We start from the raw sequence: 26,933 nt of genomic DNA, 5'->3' as shown, positions 1-26,933 counted from the left end.
CCAGGAGAGACTGAGTGTAGAATGGCAAAAGTGAGAGCAAGTAACGTAAGGGGAGTGGGTGAGAACGTAAGGGGAGTGGGTGAGGAATGGGATGTATATAGGGAAGCAGTGATGGCTTGTGCAAAAGATGTTTGTGGCATGAGAAAGGAGGGAGGTGGGCAGATTAGAAAGAGTAGTGAGTGGTGGGATGAAGAAGTAAAGTTGGTAGTGAAAGAGAAAAGATCGGCGTTTGGACGATACTTGCAATAAAAAAGTACACATGACTAGATGTATGAAATAAAACGGCAAGAAGTCAAGAGAAATGCGCAAGAGTTGAAAAACAGGGCATATGAGAATTCGTGTGGGAGAGTATCATCAAATTTTAGGGAGTATAAAAAGATGTGTTGGAAGCGGGTAAATAAAGTGCGCAAGACAAGAGAACAAATGGGAACATCGGTGAAGGGAAGGCGTGGGGAAGTGATAACAAGTAGTGATGGAGTGAGAAGGATGTGTTTGATGGCAGATATAGGGTGTTTTGCTCGTGGCAGGTGTACGAGATGAGAGGATCAGGGAGAATGATTTGGTGAAAAGAAAAGAGGTAGTGAAAGTTTTGCAGAAGATGAAGTCCGCCAAGGCTGTAAGTTTTGATGCTATTGCAGTGGAATTTACTAAAAATGGGAGCGACTTTGTTGTTAATTAGATGGTAAGGATATTCACTGTATGTATGGATCATAGTGAAGTGCCTGAGGATTGGCGGAAGGCATGCATAGTTCCATTGTACAAAAGGCAAAGAAGGTGAAGGTGAGTGTTCAAATTACAGATGTATATAAATTTGTTGAGAATTCCTGGGAAAATATATCGGAGGAAATTGACTGAGAGAGTGAAGGCATGTACAGAGCATCAGATTGGGGAAGAGCAGTGTGGTTTCAGAAGTGGTAGAGGATGTGTGGATCATGAGTTTGCCTTGAAGAATTTATATGAGAAATACTTAGAAAAACAGATGGATTTGTATGTAGCATTTATAGATCCGGGGAAAGCATATTGTAGGGTTGATAGAGAAGCTTTGTGGAAGGTATTAAGAGTATATGGTGTGGGAGGTAAGTTGCTACAAGTAGTGAAAAGTTTTTACCAAGGATGTAAGGCATGTGTCCGAGTAGGAAGAGAGGAAAGTGATTGGTTCCCAGTGAATGTAGGTCTGCAGCAGGCTTATGTGATGTCCTGATGGTTGTTTAATTTGTTTATGGGTGGTATGGTTAGGGAGGTAAATGCAATGCAAGAAGTTTGGAGAGAGGCGCGAGTATGCAGTCTGTTTAGGATAAGAGGGCTTGGGAAGTGAGTCATTTGTTGTTTGCCGATGATACAGCTCTGGTGAGTGATTCGTATGAGAAACTGCAAATACTGATAAATGAGTTTGGAAAAGTGTGAATAAGAGCAAGGTTATTAGGTTCAGTAGGGTTGAGGGACAAGTTAATTGGGATGTAAGTTTGCAAAGAGAAAAATTAGAGAAAGTGAAGTGTTTTAGATAACTGGGAGTGGACCCTGCAGCGGAGGGAACCATGGAAGTGGTAGAGAGTCACAGGATGGGGAAGGGGCGAAGGTTTGGGAGCGATGGAGAAAGAATGTGTGAAGGAGAGAACGTCATCTTTTCAAGCAAAAATGAGTATGTTTGTAGGAATAGTAGTTCCAACAATGTTAAATGGTTGTGAGGCGTGGGCTCTAGATAGGGTTGTAAGGACGAAGGTGGATGTGCTGGAAATGAAATGTGTAAGTAATGAAAGGGTAGGAGAGATGTGTGGAAATAAAAAAGTCTAGTTGAGAGAGCAGATGGTGTATTCAAATGGTTTGCACATATGGAGAGAATGAGTGAGGAAAGATTGACAAAAACCATATGGAGGGGAAAAGGGGAGGCGGGAGACCAGATTGGAAGTGGAAGGATTGAGTGATCGGGGCCTGAACATAGAGAAGGATGAGAGGCGTGCAAGGAATAAAGTGATTTGGAACGATATGGTGTACCGGGGTCGACTCATTATCAATAGACTGCACCAGGGTATGTGGAAAGAGAGCCGTGGATTCGGTGCATTACACCGAACGGCTGGAGACTGTGTGTGAAGGAATGTTTCTGTTTTGTCTGTTTTCCTTGCGCTACCTCGCTGAATCCGGGGGGAGCGATGCTGTTTCCTGTGGGACGGAGTAGTGACAATTATGGATGAAGGCAGGCAAGCATGAAAATGCACATGTGTGTTTATGAATTTGTCTGTATGTGTATGAATTTGTACATATATGTAATGTGCATATGTGCATATGTGCTTATATGGGCGTTTATGTATATATATGTGTATATGAGTGGATAGGCCATTCATCGTCTGTTTCCTGGCGTCACCTCGCTGGCGCAGAAAATAGTGAGTATATATAATAATGGAATTATATATCATATATATTTGTAATATCCTTTATCGCTATTTCCCGCGTAAACGAGGTAGCGCAAGGAAACAGACGAAAGAATGGCCTAACCCACCCACATACACATGTATATACATACACGTCCACACACGCACATATACATACCTATACATTTCAACGTATACATATATATACATACACAGACATATACATATATGCACATTTATATAATTCAGACTTGCTGCCTTTATTCATTCCCGTCGCCACCCCGCCACACATAAAAATGACCATCTATCTCTCTCCCCCCCCCCCCCGTAGCGCTAGAAAAAGACAACAAAGGCCACATTTATTCACACTCAGTCTCTAGCTGTCATGCATAACGCACCGAAACCACAGCTCCCTTTCCAAATCTAGGCCACACAAAACTTTTCATGGTTTACCCCAGATGCTTTACATGCCCTGGTTCAATCCATTGACAGCACGTCAACCCCGATATACCACATCATTCCAATTCCCTCTATTCTTTGCACGCCTTTAACTCTCTATGTTTAGGCCCCGATCGCTCAAAATCTTTTTCACTCCATCCATCCACCTCCAATTTGGTCTCCCATTTCTCTTTGTTCCCTCCATATCTGACACATATATACTCTTTGTCAGTCTTTCCTCACTCATTCTCTCCGTGTGACCAAACCATTTCAATACACCCTCTTCTGCTCTCTCAACCACACTCTTTATATGACCACACATTTCTCTTACCCTTTCATTACTTACTCGATCAAACCACCTCACACCAGATATTGTCCTTAAACATCTTATTCCCAACACATCCACCCTCCTCCGTACAACCCTAACTATAGCCCACGCCTCGCAACTATATAACATTGTTGAACCTACTATTCGTTCAAACATACTCATTTTTGCTTTCCGAGATAATGTTCTCGCCTTCCAAACATTTTTTAACGCTCCCAGAACTTTCTCCCTCCCCCACCATGTGACTCACTTCCGCTTCCGTGGTTCCATCCGCTGCCAAATCCACTCCCAGATATCTAAAGCACTTCACTTCCTCCAGTTCTTCTCCATTCAAGCTTACCTCCCAGTTGACTTGCTCAAAACACAACTGTACCTAATAACCTTGCTCTTATTCACACTCACTCTCAGCTTTCTTCTCTCACACACTTTCCCAAACTCAGTCACCAGCTTCTGCAGTTTCTCACCCGAATCAGCCACCAGCGCTGTATCATCAGCAAACAACAACTAACTCACTTCCCAAGCCTTATCATCAACAACAGACTGCATACTTGCCCCTCTCTCCAAAACTCGCGCATTCACCTCCCTATCAACCCTATCCATAAACAAATTTAACAATCATGGAGACATCATGCGCCCCCTGTCGGAAACTGACATTCACTGAGAACCAATAAATTTCTTCTCTTCCTACTCGTTCATATGTCTTGCATCCTCGATAAAAAGTTTTCACTACTTCTAGCAACTTGCCTCCCACACCATATACTCTCGATACCTTCCACTAAGCCTCTCTATCAAGTCTATCATATGCCTTCTCCATATCTATAAATGCTACATACAAACCCATTTGTTTTACTAAGTGTTTCTCAAATACATTCTTCAAAGGAAACACTTGATCCACAAATCCTCTACCACTTCTGAAACCAAACTGCTCTTCCCCAGTGTGATGCCCCGTGCATGCCTTCACCCGCTCAGTCAATACCCTCCCATTTAATATCCATGGAAAACTCAACAAACTTATACTTCTGTAATCTGAACACTCATCTTTATCTCCTTTGCCTTTGTACAATGTCACTATGCATGCATTCCGCCAATCCTCAGGCACTTCATGAGCCATGCATACATTGAATATCTTTACCAACCAGTCAGCAACACAATCACCCCCTTTTATAATAAACTCCACTGCAAAACCATCCAAACCCGCCGCCTTGCCGGCTTTCATCTTCCGCAAACCTTTCACTACCTCTTTTCTGTTTACTAAATCATTCTCCCTGACCCTCTCACCTCGCACACCACCTCGAACATAACACCCTATATCTGCCACTCTATCATCTATCATATTCAACAAACCTTCAAAATACTCCCTCCATATCCTTCTCACATCAACACTACTTGTTATTACCTCCCCAATTAGCCCCCTTCACCGATGTTTCAATTTCTTTTCTTCTCTTACGCACTTTATTAACCTCCTTCCAAAGCATATTTTCATTCTCTTTAGAATTTAATGATACTTTCTCTCCCCCAACTCCCATCAGCCTCTTTTTCACCTTTTGCACCTTTCTCTTGACCTCCTGCCTCTTTACTTTAACATCTCCCAGTCATTTGCACTATTTCCCTGGAAGACTCGTTCAAATGCCTCTCTCCCCTCTCTTTCATAATGATCTTATTTCTTCATCCCACCAGTCACTACCCTTTCCAATCTGCCCACCTCCCACGCTTTTCATGCCACAAGCATCTTTTGCGGAAGCCATCATTGCTTCCCTGAATACATCCCATTTCTCCCCTACTCCCTAACGTCCTTTACTCTCACCTTTTTCCATTCTGCACTTAGTCTCTCTTGATACTTCTTCATAAAAGTCTCCTTCTCAAGCTCACTTACTCTCACCACTCTCTTCACCCCAGCATTCTCTCTTCTTTTCTGAAAACCTCTACAAATCTTCACCTTCGCCTCCACAGGATAATGATCAGACATCCCTCTAGTTGCACCTCTTAGCACATTAACATCGAAAAGTCTCTCTTTCACGCTCCTATCAATTAACACTTAATCCAATAAGGCTCTCCTACGTTAATACGTATACTTATGTAAATCTCTCTTTTCAAACAAGGTATTCTCAATCACCAGTCCTTTTCCAGCATTACTATAAGCCCGTCTCGTGCATCAAAACTGCTAACACATTCACGCAACTGCTCCCAAAACACTTGCCTCTCATTATCTTTCTTTTCATGCCCAGGTGCATAGGCACCAATAATCACCCATCTCTCTCCATCCACTTTCAATTTTACCCATATCAATCTTGAGTCTACTTTCTTACACTGTATCACATACTCCCACAAGTCCTGTTTCAGAAGTAGTGCTACTCCTTCCTTTGCTTTTGTCCTCTCACTAACCCCTGACTTTACTCGAAAACATTTTCAAACCATGCTTTCTCCTTACCCTTGAGCTTCGTCTCAATCAGAAAGAAAACGTCCAGGTTGTTTTCCGCAAACATACCACCTATATCTCCATTTTTCTCTTCCTGGTTACATCCTTACACATTTAGAGACCCCAGTATGAGCCTTCGGGAGGAGGAGGAGCACTCCCCGCGTAACTTATTCTGTTTCCCCTTTTAGAAAGTTAAAATACAATGAGGGGAGGGTTTCTAACACCCACTCCCGTCCCCATTAATCGCTTTCTACAATATATAAAATTGGTGTACATGTGGTGTTGACTGTTGTAAATGGGAATGGTGAAGAGCTTGTAGATTTATGTGATGAAAAAGGACTGGTGATTGGGAATACCTGGTTTGAAAAAGAAAGATACATATAAGTATATGTATATAAGTAGGAGACATGGCCAGAGAGCGTTATTGGATTACCTGTTAATTGAAACGCGTGCGAACGATATACTTTTGGATGTTAATGTGCTGAGAGGTGCAACTGGAGGGATGTCTGATCATTATCTTGTGGAGGTAAAGGGAAAGGTATGTAGAAGTTTTCAGAAGAGAGAATGTTGGGGTGAAGAGAGTGGTAAATGTAAGTGAGCTTGGGGAGGAGATTTGTGTGAGGAAGTACCAGGAGAGACTGAGTACAGAATGGAAAAAGGTGAGAACAAAGGACGTAAGGGGAGTGGGGGAGGAATGGGATGTATTTAAGGAAGCATTGGTGGCTTGCACAAAAGATGCTTGTGGCATGAGAAGCGTGAGAGGTGGGCGGATTGGAAAGGGTAGTGAGTGGTGGGATGAAGAAGTAAGATTATTGGTGAGAGAGAGGAGAGAGGTATTTGGACGATTTTTGCAAAGAAATAATGCAGATGAGTAGGAGATGGATAAAAGAAAGAGGCGGGAGGTCAAGAGAAAGATGGAAGAGATGAAAAAGAGGGCAAATGAGAGTTAGGGTGAGAGAGAATCATTAATTTTTAGGGAGAATGAAAAGAAGTTTTAGAAGTAGGTAAATAAAGTACGTAAGACAAGGGAAGAAATGGGAACATCAGTGAAGGGGGTTAATCTGGAGGTGATAACAAGTAGTGGTGATGTGAGAAGGAGATGGAGTGAGTATTTTGTAGGTTTGTTGGATGTGTTTGATGATAGAGTGACAGATATAGGGTGTTTGGTAAAGGTGGTGTGCAAAGTGAGAGGGTTTGGGAGAATAATTTGGTAAACAGAAATGAGGTAGTAAAAGCTGTGCGGAAGATGGAAGCCGGCAAGGTAGCGGGTTTGAATGGTATTGCAGTGGAATTTATTAAAAAAGGAGTGACTGTATTGTTGACTGGGTGGTAAGATTATTTAACGTATGTATGACTGATGGTGAGGTGCCTAAGGATTGGCAGAATGCTTGCATAGCAGCATTGTACAAAGGCAAAGGGGGTAAAAGTGAGTGCTCAAATTAAAGAGGTATAACTTTGTCGAGTATTCCTGGGAAATTGTGTGCGAGGGTATTGATTGAGCGGGTGAAGGCATGTAAGGCATCATATTGGGGAAGAGCAGTGTGGTTTCAAAAGTGGTAGAGGAGGTGTGGATCATGTGTTTGCTTTGAAGAATGTTGGTGAGAAATACTTAGAAAAACGAATGGATTTGTATGTAGCATTTATGGATCTTGAGAAGGCATATGATAAAGTTGATGGCTATGCTCTGTGGAAGGTATGAAGAATATATGGAGTGGAAGGCAGGTTGTTAGAAGCAGTGAAAAGTTTTTATAGAGGATGTAAGGAAAGAGGGGCAAGTATGAAGTCTGTTGTGGATGAGAGAGCTTGGGAAGTGAGTTAGTTGTTGTTCGCTGATGATACAGCGCTGGTGGCTGATTCATGTGAGAAAATGCAGAAGCTGGTGACGAGTTTGGTAAAGTGTGTGAAAGAAGAAAGTAAAGAGTAATTGTGAATAAGAGCAAGGTTATTAGATACAGTAGGGTTGAGGGTCAAGTCAATTGGGAGGTAAGTTTCAATGGAGAGAAACTGGAGGAATTAAAGTGTTTTAGATATCTGGGAGTGGATCTGGCAGCGGATGGAACCATGGAAGCGGAAGTGGATCATAGGGTGGGGGAGGGGGCGAAAATCCTGGGAGCCTTGAAGAATGTGTGGAAGTCGAGAGCATTATCTCGGAAAGCAAAAATGGGTATGTTTGAAGGCATAGTGGTTCCAACAATGTTGTATGGTTGCGAGGCGTGGGCTATGGATAGAGTTGTACGCAGGAGGGTGGATGTGCTGGAAATGAGATGTTTGAGGACAATGTGTGGTGTGAGGTGGTTTGATCGAGTAAGTAACGTAAGGGTAAGAGAGATGTGTGGAAATAAAAAGAGCGTGGTTGAGAGAGCAGAAGAGGGTGTTTTGAAATGGTTTGGGCACAGGGAGAGAATGAGTGAGGAAAGATTGACCAAGAGGATATATGTGTCGGAGGTGGAGGGAACGAGGAGAAGTGGGACACCAAATTGGAGATAGAAAGATGGAGTGAAAAAGATTTTGAGTGATCGGGGCCTAAACATGCAGGAGGGTGAAAGGAGGGCAAGGAATAGAGTGAATTGGATCGATGTGGTATACCGGGGTTGACGTGCTGTCAGTGGATTGAATAAGGGCATGTGAAGCGTCTGGGGTAAACCATGGAAAGCTGTGTAGGTATGTATATTTGCGTGTGTGGATGTATGTATACACATGTGTATGGGGGTGGGTTGGGCCATTTCTTTCGTCTGTTTCCTTGCGCTACCTCGCAAACGCGGGAGACAGCGACAAAGCAAAAAAAAAACAAATATATATATATATATATATATATATATATATATATATATATATATATATATATATATATATACACACGAAAGAATGGTCCCACCCACCCACATACACATGTATATACATACACGTCCACACACGGAAATAAACATACCCATACATCTCAACGTATACATATACATACACACACAGACATATGTATATATACACATATACATGATTAATACTGTATGCCTTTATTCATTTCCATCGCCACCTCGCCACACATGGAATAACAACACCCTCCCCCCCTCATGTGTGCGAGGTTTCGTTAGGAAAAGACAACAAAGGCCACATTCGTTGACACTAAGTCTATAGCTGTCATGTAGGAATGCACCGAAACCACAGCTCCCTTTCCACATCCAGACCCCAGAGACCTTTCCCTGGATTAACACAGACGCTTCACATTCCATGGTTAAATCCATTGGTATAATCCTTGGTATAACACATCGTTCCAATCTATTCTATTACTTTCACGCCTCTCACCCTCCTGCATCTTCATGATCCGATCACTCAAAATCTTTTTCATTCCATCTTTCCACCTCCAATTTGGTATCCCACCACTCCTCGTTCCCTCCACCTCTGACACATATATCTTCTTGGTCAATCTTTCCTAACTCATTCTCTCCCTGTGACCAAACAATTTCAAAGCACCCTCTTCTGCTCTCTCAACCACACTCTTTTTATTACCACACATCTCTCTTACCCTATTATTACTTACTCGATCAAACCACCTCACACCACATATTGTCCTCAAACATCTCATTTCTAGCACAAGCACCCTCCTCCTCACCACACTATCTATTGCACACGCCTCGCAACCATATAACATTGTTGGAACCACTATTCCTTCAAACATACCCATTTTCGCTATCCGAGATAATGTTGTCGACTTCCACACATTCTTCAGAGCTCCCAGAATTTTCGCCCCCTCCCCCACCCTATGATTTTCTTCCGCTTCCATGGTTCCATCCGCTGCCAGATCCACTCCCAGATATCTAAAACACTTTACATCCTCCAGTTTTTCTCCATTCAAACTTACCTCCCAATTGACTTTCCCCTCAACCATTCTGTACCTAATAACCTTGCTCTTATTCACATTTACTCTCAGCTTTCTTCATTTACACACATTACCAAACTCAGTCTCCAGCTTCTTCAGTTTCTCACACGAATCAGCCACCAACGCTGTATCATCTGCGAACAACAACTGACTCACTTCCCAAGCTCTCTCGTCCACAACAGACTGCATACTTGCCCATCATTCGAAAACTCTTGGATTCACCCCCCTAACAACAACACCATCCATAAACAAACTAAACATCCATGGAGACATCACACACCCCTACCGCAAGCCTACATTCACTGAGAACCAATCACTTTCCTCTCTTCCTACACGTACACATGCCTTACATCCTCGCTAAAAACTTCTCGCTGCTTCTAACAACTTGCCTCCCACACCATATATTCGTAAGACCTTCTACACAGCATCTCTATCAACTCTATCATATGCCTTCTCGAGATCCATAAATGCTACATACAAATTCATTTGCATTTCCAAGTACTTCTCACATACGTTTTTCAAAGCAAACACCTGATAAATATATATATATATATTTTTTTTTTTTATACTATTCGCTATTTCCCGCGATAGCGAGGTAGCGTTAAGAACAGAGGACTGGGCCTTTGAGGGAATATCCTCACCTGGCCCCCTTCTCTGTTCCTTCTTTTGGAAAATTGAAAAAAAAAAAAAAGGGGAGGATTTCCAGCCCCGCGCTCCCTCCCCTTTTAGTCACCTTCTGCGACACAGGGAATACGTGGGAAGTATTCTTTCTCCAATATCTCCTATACATATATATATATATATATATATATATATATATATATATATATATATATATATATATATATATATATATATATATATATATATATTCATATATATATATATATATATATATATATATATATATATATATATATATATATATATATATATATATATATATATATATATATATATATATATGCTGTTTCCTGTGTGGCGGGATGTTGACAGGAATGGATGAAGGCAGCAAGCACGAATATGTACATATGTATATGTATGTATACATTGAAACGTATATGTATGTATGTATGGGCATACATATGTGTATGTGTATGTGGGGGATTGAGCCATTCTTTGTCTGTTTCCTTGCGCTACTCGCTGACGCGGGAGACAGTGATTAAGTATGATATATATTTATTTATTTATTTATTTATTTATTTATTTTGCTTTGTTGGGGAGAAAGAATACTTCCCACGTATTCCCTGCGTGTCGTAGAAGGCGACTAAAAGGGAAGGGAGCGGGGGGCTGGAAATCCTCCCCTCTCGTTTTTTTTTTTTTTTTTTTTCAAAAAGAAGGAACAGAGGAGAGGTCCAGGTGAGGATATTCCCTCAAAGGCCTAGTCCTCTGTTCTTAACGCTACCTCGCTATCGCGGGAAATAGCGAATAGTATGAAAAAAAAAAAAAAAAAAAAAAAAAAAAAAATATATATATATATATATATATATATATTTTTTTTTATTGAGGTTTATTTATTACACTTTTCCCTTTGAAGGAAATTAAGAAATGTTTTTGGTGTTAATGAAGCTTTATATATGTGTATGTGTGTGTATGTGTATATGTATATATATATATATGTATATTATCCCTGGGGATAGGGGTGAAAGAATACTTCCCACGTATTCCTCGCGTGTCGTAGAAAGCGATTAGAGGGGACGGGAGCGGGGGGCCAGAAATCCTCCCCTCCTTGTATTAACTTTCTAAAATGGGAAACAGGAGGAGTCACGCGGGGAGTGCTCATCCTCCTCGAAGGCTCAGAGTGGGGTGCCTAAATGTGTGTGGATTTAACCAAGATGTGAAAAAAGGAGAGATAGGTAGTATGTTTGAGGAAAGGAACCTGGATGTTTTGGCTCTGAGTGAAACGAAGCTCAAGGGTAAAGGGGAAGAGTGGTTTGGGAATGTCTGGGGAGTAAAGTCAGGGGTTAGTGAGAGGACAAGAGCAAGGGAGGGAGTAGCAATACTCCTGAAACAGGAGTTGTGGGAGTATGTGATAGAATGTAAGAAAGTAAATTCTCGATTAATATAGGTAAAACTGAAAGTTGATGCACCTGGGCATGAGAAGAAAGATCATGAGAGGCAAGTGTTTTGGGAGCAGCTGAATGAGTGTGTTAGTGGTTTTGAGACCGGGTTATAGTGATGGGTGATTTGAATGCAAAGGTGAGTAATGTGGCAGTTGAGGGAATAATTGATATACATGGGGTGTTCAGTGTTGTAAATGGAAATGGTGAAGAGCTTGTAGATTTATGTGCTGAAAAAGGAGTGATGATTGGGAATACCTGGTTTAAAAAGCGAGATGTACATAAGTATACTTATGTAAGTAGGAGAGATGGCCAGAGAGCGTTATTGGATTACGTGTTAATTGACAGGCGTGCGAAAGAGAGACTTTTGGATGTTAATGTGCTGAGAGGTGCAACTGGAGGGATGTCTGATCATTATCTTGTGGAGGTTAAGGTGAAGATTTGTATGGGTTTTCAGAAAAGAAGAGTGAATGTTGGGGTGAAGAGGGTGGTGAGAGTAAGTGAGCTTGGGAAGGAGACCTGTGTGAGGAAGTACCAGGAGAGACTGAGTAGAGAATGGAAAAAGGTGAGTCAATGGAAGTAAGGGTAGTGGGGGAGGAATGGGATATATTTAGGGAATCAGTGATGTCTTGCGCAAAAGATGCTTGTGGCATGAGAAGAATGGGAGGTGGGTTGATTAGAAAGGGTAGTGAGTGGTGGGATGAAGAAGTAAGAGTATTAGTGAAAGAGAAGAGAGAGGCATTTGGACGATTTTTGCAGGGAAAAAATGAAATTGAGTGGGAGATGTATAAAAGAAAGAGACAGGAGGTCAAGAGAAAGGTAAAAGAGGTGAGAAAAGGGCAAATGAGAGTTGGGGTGAGAGAGTATCATTAAATTTTAGGGAGAATAAAAAGATGTTCTGGAAGGAGGTAAATAAAGTGCGTAAGACAAGGGAGCAAATGGGAACTTCAGTGAAGGGCGCAAATGGGGAGGTGATAACAAGTAGCGGTGATGTGAGAAGGAGATGGAGTGAGTATTTTGAAGGTTTGTTGAATGTGTTTGATGATAGAGTGGCAGATATAGGGTGTTTTGGTCGAGGTGGTGTGCAAAGTCAGAGGGTTAGGGAAAATGATTTGGTAAACAGAGAAGAGGTAGTGAAAGCTTTGCGGAAGATGAAAGCCGGCAAGGCAGCAGGTTTGGATGGTATTGCAGTGGAATCTATTAAAAAAGGGGGTGACTGTATTGTTGACTGGTTGGTAAGGTTATTTAATGTATGTATGACTCATGGTGAGGTGCCTGAGGATTGGCGGAATGCGTGCATAGTGCCATTGTACAAAGGCAAAGGGGATAAGAGTGAGTGCTCAAATTACAGAGGTATAAGTTTGTTGAGTATTCCTGGTAAATTATATGGGAGGGTATTGATTGAGAGGGTGAAGGCATGTACAGAGCATCAGATTGGGGAAGAGCAGTGTGGTTTCAGAAGTGGTAGAGGATGTGTGGATGTGCTTTGAAGAATGTATGTGAGAAATACTTAGAAAAGCAAATGGATTTGTATGTAGCATTTATGGATCTGGAGAAGGCATATGATAGAGTTGATAGAGATGCTCTGTGGAAGGTATTAAGAATATATGGTGTGGGAGGAAAGTTGTTAGAAGCAGTGAAAAGTTTTTATCGAGGATGTAAGGCATGTGTTCGTGTAGGAAGAGAGGAAAGTGATTGGTTCTCAGTGAATGTAGGTTTGCGGCAGGGGTGTGTGATGTCTCCATGGTTGTTTAATTTGTTTATGGATGGGGTTGTTAGGGAGGTAAATGCAAGAGTTTTGGAAAGAGGGGCAAGTATGAAGTCTGTTGGGGATGAGAGAGCTTGGGAAGTGAGTCAGTTGTTGTTCGCTGATGATACAGCGCTGGTGGCTGATTCATGTGAGATACTGCAGAAGCTGGTGACTGAGTTTGGTAAAGTGTGTGGAAGAAGAAAGTTAAGAGTAAATGTGAATAAGAGCAAGGTTATTAGGTACAGTAGGGTTGAGGGTCAAGTCAATTGGGAGGTGAGTTTGAATGGAGAAAAACTTGAGGAAGTGAAGTGTTTTAGATATCTGGGAGTGGATCTGGCAGCGGATGGAACCATGGAAGCGGAAGTGGATCATAAGGTGTGGGAGGGGGCGAAAATTCTGGGGGCCTTGAAGAATGTGTGGAAGTCGAGAACATTATCTCGGAAAGCAAAAATGGGTATGTTTGAAGAAATAGTGGTTCCAACAATGTTGTATGGTTGCGAGGCGTGGGCTATGGATAGAGTTGTGCGCAGGAGGATGGATGTGCTGGAAATGAGATGTTTGAGGACAATGTGTGGTGTGAGGTGGTTTGATCGAGTAAGTAACGTAAGGGTAAGAGAGATGTGTGGAAATAAAAAGAGCGTGGTTGAGAGAGCAGAAGAGTGTGTTTTGAAGTGGTTTGGGCACATGGAGAGAATGAGTAAGGAAAGATTGACCAAGAGGATATATGTGTCGGAGGTGTAGGGAACGAGGAGAAGAGGGAGACCAAATTGAAGGTGGAAAGATGGAGTGAAAAAGATTTTGTGTGATCGGGGCCTGAACATGCAGGAGGGTGAAAGGAGGGCAAGGAATAGAGTGAATTGGATCGATGTGGTATACCGGGGTTGACGTGCTGTCAGTGGATTGAATCAAGGCATGTGAAGCGTCTGGGGTAAACCATGGAAAGCTGTGTAGGTATGTATATTTGCGTGTGTGGACGTATGTATATGCATGTGTATGGGGGGCGTTTGGGCCATTTCTTTCGTCTGTTTCCTTGCGCTACCTCGCAAACGCGGGAGACAGCGACAAAGTATAATAAAAAAAAAAATATATATATATATATATATATATATATATATATATATATATATATATATATATATGTATATATATATATATATATATATATATATATATATATATATATATATATATATATATATATATATATATATATATATATATATATATATATATATATATATATATATATATATATATATATATATATATATATATATATATATATATATATGTATATTATCTTGTGGAGGCGAAGGTGAAGATTTGTAGAGGTTTTCAGAAAAGAAGAGAGAATATTTGGGTGAAGAGAGTGGTGAGAGTAAGTGAGCTTAGGAAGGAGATTTGTGTGAAGAAGCACCAGGAGAGACTGAATACAGAATGGATTAAGGTGAGAAGAAAGGACGTAATGGGAGTGGGAGAGGAATGGGATGTATGTAAGGAAGCAGTGATTGCTTGCGCAAAAGATGCTTGTGGCATGAGAAGCGTAGGAGGTGGGCAGCTTAGAAAGGGTAGTGAGTGGTGGGATGAAGAAGAAAGATTATTAGTGAAAGGGAAGAGAGAGGCACTTGGGCGATTTTTGCAGGGAAATAATGCAAATGAGTGGGAGATTTATAAAAGAATGAGGCAAGAGGTCAAAAGAAAGGTGCAAGAGGTGAAAAAGAGGGCAAATGAGAGTTGGGGTGAGAGAGTATCATTAGATTTTAGGGAGAATAAAAAGATGTTTTTCAAGGAGGTAAATAAAGTGCGTAAGACAAGGGAACAAATAGGAACTTCAGTGAAGGGGCAATGGGGAGGTTAAAACAAGTAGTGGTGATGGGAGGAGATGGAGTGAGTATTTTGAAGTAATGTTGAATGTGTTTGATGATAGAGTGGCAGATATAGGATGTTTTGGTCGAGGTAGTGTGCAAAATGAGAGGGTTAAGGAAAATGATTTGGTAAACAGAGAAGAGGTAGTAAAAGCTTTGCGGAAGATGAAAGCCGGCAAGGCAGCAGGTTTGGATGGTATTGCAGTGGAATTTATTAAAAAAAAAGGGGGTGACTGTATTGTTGACTGGTTGGTAAGGTTATCTAATGTACATATGATTCATGGTGAGGTGCCTGAGGATTGACGGAATGCGTGCATAGTGCCATTGTACAAAGGCAAAGGGGAAAAGAATGAATGCTCAAATTACAGAGGTATAAGTTTGTTGAGTATTCCTGGTAAATTATATGGGAGGGTATTGATTGAGAGGGTGAAGGCATGTACAGAGCATCAGATTGGGGAAGAGCATTATGGTTTCAGAAGTGGCAGAGGATGTGTGGATCAGGTGTTTGCTTTGAAGAATGTATGTGAGAAATACTTAGAAAAGCAAATGGATTTGTATGTAGTATTTATGGATCTGGAGAAGGCATATGATAGAGTTGATAGAGATGCTATGTGGAAGATATTAATAATATATGGTGTGGGAGGCAAGTTGTTAGATGCAGTGAAAAGTTTTAATCGAGGATGTAAGGCATGTGTACGTGTAGGAAGAGAGGAAAGTGATTGGTTCTCAATGAATGTCGGTTTGCGGCAGGGGTGTGTGAATTCTCCATGGATGTTTAATTTGTTTATTGATGGTGTTGTTAGGGAGGTGAATGGAAGAGTTTTGGAAAGAGGGGCAAGTATGCAGTCTGTTGGGGATGAGAGAGCTTGGGAAGTGAGTCAGTTGTTGTTCACTGATGATACAGCTCTGGTGGCTGATTCGATTGAGAAACTGGAGAAGCTGGTGACTGAGTTTGGTAAAGTGTGTGAAAGAAGAGAGTTAAGAGTAAATGTGAATAAGAGCAAGGTTATTAGGTACGGTAGGGTTAAGGGTCAAGTCAATTGGGAGGTAAGTTTGAATGGAGAAAAACTGGAGGAAGTAAAGTGTTTTAGATATCTGGAAGTGGATCTGGCAGCGGATGAAACCATGGAAGCGGAAGTGAATCATAGGGTGGGGGAGAGGGCGAGAATTCTGGAAGCCTTGAAGAATGTGTGGAAGTCGAAAACATTATCTCCGAAATCAAAAATGGCTATGTTTGGAGGAATAGCGGGTTCAACAATGTTGTATGGTTGCGAGGCGTGGGCTATGGATAGAGTTGTGTGCAGGAGGGTGAATGTGCTGGAAATGAGATGTTTGAGGACAATATGTGGTGTGAGGTGGTTTGATCGAGTAAGTAATAGTAGGTAAGAGAGATGTGTGGTAATTGGAAGAGTGTGGTTGAGAGAGCAGAGGAGTGTGTTTTGAAATGGTTTGGTCACATGCACATGGAGAGAATGAGTGAGGAAAGAATGACCAAGAAGGTATATGTGTCAGAGGTGAAGGGAGCGAGGAGAATTGGGGGACCAAATTGGAGGTGGAAAGATGGAGTGAAAAACATTTTGAGTGATCGGGGCCTAAATATGCAGGAGGGTGAAAGGAGGGCAAGGAATAGAGTGAATTGGATCGATGTGGTATACCGGGGTCGACGTGCTGTCAATGGATTGAATCAGGGCATGTGAAGCGTCTGGGATAAACCATGGAAAGTTGTGTGGGGCCTGGATGTGGAAAGGGAGCTGTGGTTTCGTGCATTACTGCATGACAGCTAGAGACTGAGTGTGAACGAATGGGGCCTTTGTTGTCTTTTCATAGCGCTACTTCGCACACATGAGGGGGGAGGGGGATGTTATTCCATGTGTGGCGAGGTCGCGATGGGAATGAATAAAGGCAGACAGTGTGAATTGTGTGCATGTGTATATATACATGTGTCTGTGTGTGTATATTTGCGTGTGTGGACGTGAATGTATATACATGGGTATGGGGGTGGGTTGGGCCATCTCTTTCGTCTGTTTCCCTGCGCTACCTCGCAAACGCGGGAGACAGCGACAAAGCAAATAAATAAATGAATATATATATATATATATATATATATATATATATATATATATATATATATGTATATATATATATATATATATATATATATATATATATATATATATATATATATATATATATATATATATATATATATATATATATATATATATATATATATATATATATATATATATATATATATATATATATATATATATATATATATATATACTTCCAACTTGTTCCCAGCGTTCCGTAGAAGGTGGGTGGAAGAGGTGGGAGCGGGGGAATGGAATTCCTCCCCTCCTGTTTTCAATTTTCCACAAGACGGAATAGAGAAATAGGCTAAGTTAGGATATTCCCTCTAAGGCTTCGTCCTCTGTTTCTAACGCTACCGCACTAATGCTTTTGATTGTTTACACAGAAATAATTTCTTTTAAACTGTTTCTCCACACAGCAAAATATCCTAACAATCTCTGTTGCATCAGGTGTTACCCTTCAAGGAGGCGCTGCAGCAGGTGTTGTCAGGGGGCTTCTCATTCATCAGCGTCAAGAACTACGTCACAGTCATCGTCACCTCCTCATACACCGATACCAAGGGCGAGACACCGTTCTACATCAGTAATAAAGGATTTTATATATTAGCATGTTTTGGCTGGGGTCTCAGGTGAGCACGAAGCTTTGGTCTTGAGAGTAATCATGTGTTTATTTTACTGCCTCGGAAGGCATTATTGGTCCTTCGATGGAAGAATTGCTATTGGGTCAGTCGAATTTATTCATTGTTATGGAATGCAACTGAATCAACTTAAGCCCTACAGATTTATGAGTGTTCTGTCGTGTTGTCTAGAGTCAGATCTCATTCATTATTGATATTGGTGAATTCTGCCCCCATATATACATTTTTTATAGGCGACTAATTGCAGGTACACACTACTGTAGTTTGAGTATACCCAGAAGTCTTTTCAAAAGTTCCCTTTATTTTAGATGACTGTGATATCATGTATAACATTGCATACAAAATCAATTACTTTGTTTTCGCTTCTCTCATGTTATTCTTTTGAAATATAAACTCCATATTTTTCCCCTTTAGTATCATTTCCCATAAATGTTGTAGATATTTTATTAGCGACGGAGATGCAAGTTACTGATAATAATTGAAATAATATTTGTTTTGCGACTTTGTCAATTAAGATTATTTTCAGTGCTTAGGGAATATTTTTTTTTCTCGATTTTCATTATGAAATATGGATATGTCGACTTGTATATGCTTGATATTATTTGAAGCTCGTTCGTGGACTAGTTGTCCTCCAAAAAGGTTTCAGTATCGCTTGTCTCATTACTCTTCATTGAGGAGTCAGTATCCAGCTATAGATTACCTCAGCGCTCTTGTATGGTTCAGTGGAAAGAGCTTATGCCTCGCAACCATAAAACATTGTTTGAACCACTATTCCTTCAAACATACCTATTTTTGCTCTCCGAGATAACGTTCTTGCTTTCCACACACTCTTCAACGCTCCCAGAATTTTCGCCTCCACCCCCACCCTATGACTCACTTCCACTTCCATGGTTCCATCCACTGCTAAGTCCACTCCCAGATATCTAAAACACTTCACTTCCTCCAGTTTTTCCCCATTCAAACTTACCTCCCAATTAACTTGTCCCTAATAACTTTGCTCGTATTAACATTTACTCTCAACTTTAATCTATCACACACTTTACCAAACTTAGTCACCAACTTCTGCAGTTTATCAATCGAATCAGCCACCAGCGCTGTATCATCAACGAACAGCAACTGACTCACTTCCCAAGCCCTCTCATCTTCAGCAGACTACATACTCACCCCTCTCTCCAAAACTCTTGCATTCACTTCCCTATCCACTCCATCCATAAACAAATTAAACAACCATGGAGACATCACGCACCCTGCCACAAACTGATATTCTCTGGGAACCAATCACTTTCCTCTATTCCTATTCGTACACATGCCTTACATCACTTGGTAAAAACTTTTCACTGCTTCTAGCAACTTACCTACCACACCACTTACTTTTAAAACCTTCCACAAAACATCTCTATCAACCGTATGATATGCCTTCTCCTGATCCAAAATGCTGCATATAAATTCATCTGTTTTTCTAATTATCTCTCACATACATTCTTCAAATCAAATACTTCATCCACACATCCTCTACCACCTCTGAAACCACACTGTTCTTCCAAGTCTGATTCTTCGTATATGCCTTTACCCTCTCAATCAATATCCTCCCTTTTAATTTCTCAGGAGTACTTAACAAATTTATGCCTCTGCAATCTGAACATTCACCTTTATCCCCTTTGCCTTTGTACAGTGACACAGTGCATACATCCCGCTAATCCTCAGGCACTTTACCATGAACCATGCATACAATGAATATCCTTACCAACCAATCAAGAACACAGTCACCTTTTTTGTTAAACTCCACTGCAATACCATTCAAACCCGCCACCTTGGCGGCATTATCTTCCACAAAACTCTCATTACCTCTTCTCTGTTTATCAAACCATTCTCCTTGACCTCTCTCACTTCGCACACCACCTCGACCAAAAAACCCTATATCTGCCACTCTATCATCAAACACATTCAACAAACCTTCAAAATACTCACACCATCTACATCTCACTTCATCAGTACTTGTTATTACCTCCCCATTGGCCCCCTTCACCGATGTTCCCATTTGTTTTCTTGTCTTACGCACTTTATGTACCTCCTTCCAAAACATCTTTTTATTCTCCCTAAAATCTATTGATACTCTCTCACCCAAACTCTCATTTGCCCTCTTTTTCACCTCTTGCACCTTTCTCTTGACCTCTTGCCTCCTTCTTTTATACATCTCCCAGTCATTTGCACTACTTCCCCGCAAAAATCATCCTAACGTCCTTCTCCTCTCTTTCACTAACAATCTTACTTCTTCATCCCACCACTCACTATCTTTTCTAATCTGTCCACCCCCCACCTTTCCAATGGCACAAGCATCTTTTGCGCAAGCCATCACTGCTTCCCTAAATACATCCCATTCCCCCTCATTCCCCTTACATCATTTACTCTCATCTTTTGCCATTCTGCACACAATCTCTCTTAGTACTTCTTCACACAAGTCTCCTTTCCAAGCTCACTTACACTCACCACTATGTTCTCCCCAACATTCTCTCTTCTTTTCAGAAAACCTCTACAAATCTTTATCTTTGCATCCACAAGATAATGATCAGATATCCCTCCAGTTGCTCCTCTAAACACATTGACATCCAAAAGTCCCTTTTACACACCCATCAATAAACATACAATCCAATAACCCCCTCTGGCAATCTCTCCTACCAACATACGTGTCCTTATGTATATCCCTCATTTTAAACCAGGTATTCCCAATCACCACTCCTTCTTCAGCACAAAAATCCATAAGCTCTTCACCATTCCCATTTACAACACTGACCACCCCATATGCACCAACATAACGTAATGTAACTTAACCTAACCTAACCTCAACTGCCACATTGAGTATTATCCATTATTCATTCTTCAGGAAAGGTGCACCATTTTACCCGCGATTTCGTGAGCTGATGTCCCGACTGGAAGATGCCGGCATCATCAGGCACTGGACGGAGGAGGTGATAGCCAGGCGTGTGAGGGAGAAAAGGCAAGCATCAGCATTAGACCTTCAGGCGGGTTTGGGAGTTAGTGACCAGGTACACAACAGATGTTATATCACTAATCATGTTTTATGTCTCCATTCCTTTTACAGCATGAATATGTGGATGAAAAGAGAAATATCATGTTTATATGTCTCTATACCATTTCCCTGGAATCTTACATACATGCTAACTGACCTTTAATAAGTCTTAAAAAGCATGATGAACATCCTTGACCTAATAGTAGGTTCACTCCAAAAGATTACGTCTTCCATTTAACAAGACGTGTGTAACTGATCAAAGAATATTGTGAGGAACAAAATGGATCAATCTGTTTTCATGTAGTTAAAAAATCAAACACAAAGAACATTTTCAAAATCTCATACGAACAGAATTTTCCATCCAGGAGAGCAGTGGTGAGGTGGCCCTAGGATTACATCACCTGCAGGGCGCCTTCTATCTGCTGCTGGTGGGCTTCAGCGTCGCTTTCCTCCTCACGATGGGGGAGAACTTCACACACTACGTCTCCAAACCTCAGTAACGCCCTTCATGACATCATATGACACCATATAAGAATATATGATAGAACTGTGGTTTAGCTTATATTATGGTGGTGTTGACAAATATTTGAATGATACCACACACAGATCATCACACACACATGTTAGCCATGTTGTGTGTGCTTCATCTGTCATAAGAATCATATCAGAAATAAAATGACAACAAAACTTGTGTCACATAGGATTAACCCCGCACCGGTAAACTATGGCCCAGGACATCAACGCTGATCTCCCTTCTGATGCTACTTCTCCAACATGTCAGTCATACGGCTGGCGTACCAAACATGCTCTAGTCTCTTTATATGAGACCATCTCTAGTTTTCCGAGCCTTTCTCCGACACTATATCGTCCAGATACTTTTTCAGTGACTTTAATTATTGGTTTCGTCGTAGGCAATAAATGGTACACATTTTTAGTGGTCTCTCGTATGATGGTTTCATGTTTACATCTCACCTGCACAAGCGTGTATTTTGCTTCAGATTCTTTTTCATTCGTATCTCACTGAAACACCCCATTTAATCATCCAGTCACCCTTCGTCTACACTTTACTTTGCATAGTCAATATCACTTCATTACTATTTCCGGATTGTATAGCAATGTCACTCATTGCTTTCATATATCATCTTCATGAATGATACCTTACCATCATAGCTAACGTAATCGATCGAATGAAAACTGGAACTACAAGTGTCACGAATACCTTAAGCAGGGTTGTTGAGCTTAGCCACTGTAGGCTTAAGTAAGTATATGTTGGTGATATCTGTAATAATTCATGTTCAATAGATGCAGTCCTACGGAACTGTACTTCAGTAGGAAGAGATGTGCCACAATCATTCTTTTTCCTTTCTTTAAGACAATTTGAGATATCCTTACCTCATCATCAGAACATGCATTTTCAAATGAAATGAATTAATAATTTGAATCAAAAACAAATATCATCTATGATTTCCATCAACATATATAGCAAGCCAATATATGCAATCAAAACGCAGACTTATGAAGCTAAAAGTAGATATTATTTTAAGGATAAAGCTAATATCTAATACTGCATTCATTTCATAATAGACCAAGAGAATCATTAAATTGTTAAGCAATTTGTTATTTTGTAGGGAAACGAATCATCACCTACAACTGTCTTCTTATCCATTGCTTGATGTTCATTTGCAATGATCATAAAATCGTCTTTAGTTAGACGATGACAGCTGCTTCTGTATTGATATCGAAGAAGTGAAAAGCTCAGATCCTTAAACTGCGAGTTAGTGGGTGATGGAAAACCAAGGTGTCAGTCCACACTCACTTTGAACTGGAGTTTTGAGCTTACTGTGTATTGAGCACTGCAACTTGAACATCTATTATCATATGTAATAATCTATACTTGTATAGAATTATTAGTGTGGGAGCAGAGGGCACCCCTCACCTTATGTTTGAAAAATGATTCGATCGAGAGTTGATGCTAAGAATAAATCTTAAGTCAATCTAAGGATGACATTTGCTTAAGATTTTTGTTAGTTAAGTGTTGAGATGTGTGTGGGTGTAGCCAAGATGAGAGGAGACGAGAGATACAAAGGAATGTAAGGGAATTCAAACAGCAACAGACCACTTGGTCCTATCGAGTCTGTTTGTGGTAGTGGAAAAGACATGACCATTACAGATCAGTGAGGAAAGAGCTGAAGTACGTACATGTTGAAAATAAGAAAAATAGATATTATATACTTTTCACATAGCAAAGAAGGCTCAAGTAATGTCAGTCATGGATTTGTAGCGAAATATTTATCAAGTCTGCTCTTAAATGAATCTAAGATACTACTTTTAATCACTATAATTGGAAAATCATTCTATATATTAACGATCCCGTGGAAGAAAAAGTTTTTGCCTCATTCGAGGAAACACCTTTGCCCTCGAGTCTGTCACCATCACTACAAGTGAAATCACAGAAATGCATCCGAAAGTAATTTGCTATATCGAGATTTTCGAAGCCTTTGATAAAGTTGAATGTTTGTATCAGATCACCTCTTAACCTTCTCTTTTCTAAACTAGATGTGTTTAAGTTGTTTAATCGACTCTCAAGGGATTCATTTCTTAGTACAGAGATTATCTTGGCAGCTCGTCTCTCTACTATCTTCATTCTGGCTGTCTTTCCTCAAGTAAGGTAATAAAATATGAACAAAATTTGATTGCCCAACTAGTAGGTAAATCATTGAATTTTGTTTGCCTATCTAACTACTTTTGCGCACGTTTTTCCTGGCTTTAGATCACCATAGAGTATTACACAAGTCTTTATCCTCATTTACTTTTTGCAGTTCAACAGAACTCATATTGTAGCTTGCCTTTTCATATCAACTACCGACATGAAAAACTTTATACTTGTCGATATTAAGATTCGTTTGGCACTCATGAGCCTAGTCCATCAGTTTGTCCATGACTATTTGCAGCTGCAGACCTTTGATTTCTGTCGTAGATATATTTCCCAACTTAGTATCGTCTCCGAATTTCGACATCTTACAATGCAGCCCATTATCAACGTCATCAACATATATGAGACAAAAGAATGATCCTTGTGGCACGCCACTTTTTTCGTCTAACCATTCTAATGCTAGACCATTATTCATTAATCTTTGTTTACGGCCAGTTAACCAATTTTCTAACCATTGAAGCACAACCCCATCTACACCATGTGACTTTTTTGTTAGTAACTTTTGATAGGCGAATGCTCTTGAAAACCTAGACAAATGACGTCAACTGTGGCTACTTCCATCATATATGTTGGAATATAATAGAAATCAAGCAGATTTGTTAGACACAGAAGATTTCGTCGAAAACCGTGTTGCAAGCCATTTGTGAAGTGGTGGTCTTGTAAATGGTTTACTATCATGTCCCGTATGATGGTTTCCATTAGTTTACCAACTACATACGTTAAGTTAATTGGGCGATAATTTCCGGGCATTGATTTATTACCTTTTAGAAAAATTGTATTGTACGGTTGTGTTCGTACAATCAAGATATTGAAGGATGACTCAAACACACTTTGTAGACAAGTAGGTCCTCATTTTTGATAAGACACGGTGCAATATGCGGGGAACATACAGTCAACAATGCCCGAGGACAACAGCTGATCAAGACCCAAGAATTGTGGGTAATATGAAAAGATGCTACAAATCGCTAGCTAACTAGATTAATGTACGACGTATGGGACGTAACACAATCATTGGCATACACGACTAACTAGCAGACATGATAACATTATTATGAAGTATGAGGTGGAGTAATCATATTGTTACATACACATATGGGGTCACATAATTACAATCTCTCATACCTCCCTCCCCTCTATATTCTCATAGCAATGTCTTGAGCGGACTTCTTGTTCTTAATCCGGTGTGAGCGGCGAGGCAGTGGTTCACTGGGGAGGATAGGGGGCTCTTGCACGGTAAGTGGCCCCGTCTGTGGGACACTTCAATGGACGGAGGAAACGGCGGTTCCTCTACCACACAAGACCACTAGGTAACCAGCCGCACCTGGTAGTCCTGTGACCTGCCGGTACCCATGACGGTACCGACTTTGTTCCAACGAAGAGAGGTCGGATCCTAGATGCAAACTTGCTCGCCGACACTCAACCTGAGAAGGGGACGAACGTGCACATTGTAGCGGGCTGCAGCATCCTGAGCACGCTCGGCAGCTCGGAGGTCACATATTTCGATCGTGACCTGCCACTCCTCTGAGAAGGACTGAGGGTGAGCAGGGATACAAAAGCGAAGGAGGCGTTCATACAAGACCTGGGCTTGGGAGCGACCGGTGTGATTCGGGATGTTGCGAAGCTCTAGCATTCCCTAATCGAAATCCTGGTGGTTAATGTTCACAGAAAGAGAAACTTTCAGGATGAGGTGCCTCACAGATTTAACAGCAGCGTCAGTGTGGCCATTAGACTGCGGGTAATGTATCGATGACACTACATGTCGGACTCCCCAGCGGTGGAGGAATGCTGCGAAATCCCGACTCGTGAAGTGGAGCCCTCCGTCGGTCTCAGACGCACAGGAACGCCTACATCATGGAAGTCGGAAGTTGCGGTTGGTTGCGGTCAACGTCGTATCGTTGCTGTACGGTATCACAACAGAGCAACCAGAAAGACGGTCGACGATGACAAGAAAAGATTTCCCTGATCATTGATGAAGTCGACTGACACGGACCCAAAGAGCCTGGTGGGATTGTCGTCACAGAGTAGGGGCTCTTGCTGTTGGCTGGGCTGCAATACCTAGCACAGCTCGCACGCACGAACAGTGTTCACTATGTCCGAGTTGATGCCGGGCCAGAATACAGCTTGTCTTCCTCGTCGCTTGGTGGCCTCCGCTCCTCCGTGGCTGCCGTGGAGGCAATCTAAGATTTGGCGACGTAAGGCAACAGGAACAACGACCCTTGCCTCATAAAGGACGAGGTCCCCATCACAGTAGAGGTCCTCACGTAGTTTCCAATATGGGAGCAATGTGTTATGAAGGTCATAGCGGAGACGAGGAAGGATAGTCTTGAGCCGCGGTCCATAGATCCTCCATTGCCTTGTCGACAGTAAAAACTGTGACGCTGGGGACTGGTAAGGGACTGTGTGGCCACGTAAAGTAACGACGGTCCTGATGGAGACATCGGTTTCTGTGCTCAACGCTTCGTCCTTTGGGATGTGACAGCTTACAGGAGAGAGGGACAAAGCATCTAGGATACAGAGCTGCTTGCTTACCCGCGTGCTACACTGCTGTGAAGAGGTATGCTGAGAACTTGTCCTTCAGGCGCTGGAGACGAGGGTGTTCAATCGCATCCAGCGTGCAGTGGTTAAGGATCGGTACGAGTGGGCGATGGTCTGCGACTAACTCGAAGTGTTGCAGGCCGATGAAGCAAAACCTGCACTTCGACATGGCATAGCGTGTTTCTGCGTTGGTCAAGAATCTGGAGCCACACTAAACGAGTCGGAAATTCCCCCCACCATGGTCTACTGCAGAGCATATCAAATACCATACAAGCGGGAAGCATTAGTCTGCAGGACATTGGGCATGGATGGGTTAAACGTAGCGAGGACGGGCGGACTTGACAGGGTCCCTCTCACTTGCTGGAACGCTTCGTCATGGTCTGGGGTGCAAAGAAAAATCCTCTTGGGGTTCATCAGGGGGCGAAGTGGCTGTGCAGCTGTGGAAATGTCAAGAGAAAATTCTGCGAATTGGTTGACGAGTCCCATGAAGGATCGAAGGTCAGTCAGGTTGGCAGGAGTTGTGGTGCCCTTGATGACACGGATCTTCTCAGGATCGACTGTTATGCCTTTCCTTGAGAAGGCATAACCACAAAAGGATACTGAAGATTCGGTGGGAATAAATTTGTTGGCGTTGAGAGTGATTCCGTGCTTCTGGCACCTGGAGAGACGTCGTGGATGCGGCGGAGGTGAGTGAAGTAGTCTTCGTCGTATAACAGAATGTCATTGATGACTTTCACATAATTCCTCATACCTTATGGAGCGATATCACCTCGGAGACAGAAGGCGTTTTCCGTAGCGATGTCTGAAGCGTCCGCATGGATTGATGAATGTT

General features: G+C 41.5%; 1 protein-coding gene across 1 annotated transcript in view; it reads left to right on the top strand.

Moving 5' to 3' along the window:
• LOC139753929 (glutamate receptor ionotropic, delta-1-like) overlaps positions 1-21,524 on the top strand; it is a 74,381-nt gene extending 52,857 nt beyond the window's left edge. Inside the window, exons 7-9 of the mRNA XM_071670888.1 lie at positions 17,638-17,816; positions 20,707-20,869; positions 21,219-21,524. Of these exons, the coding sequence (XP_071526989.1) occupies positions 17,638-17,816; positions 20,707-20,869; positions 21,219-21,353 (477 nt within the window). The 3' untranslated portion in view covers positions 21,354-21,524. The remainder of the gene's footprint in view (positions 1-17,637; positions 17,817-20,706; positions 20,870-21,218) is intronic.
• The last annotated feature ends 5,409 nt before the right edge of the window (positions 21,525-26,933 follow it).

Source organism: Panulirus ornatus, chromosome 16, assembly GCF_036320965.1.
Source record: "Panulirus ornatus isolate Po-2019 chromosome 16, ASM3632096v1, whole genome shotgun sequence".
Taxonomy (NCBI): Eukaryota; Metazoa; Arthropoda; class Malacostraca; order Decapoda; family Palinuridae; genus Panulirus; species Panulirus ornatus.
The sequence above is the reverse complement of the archived record's forward strand: the minus strand, read 5'-3'. Positions and strand labels throughout refer to the sequence as shown.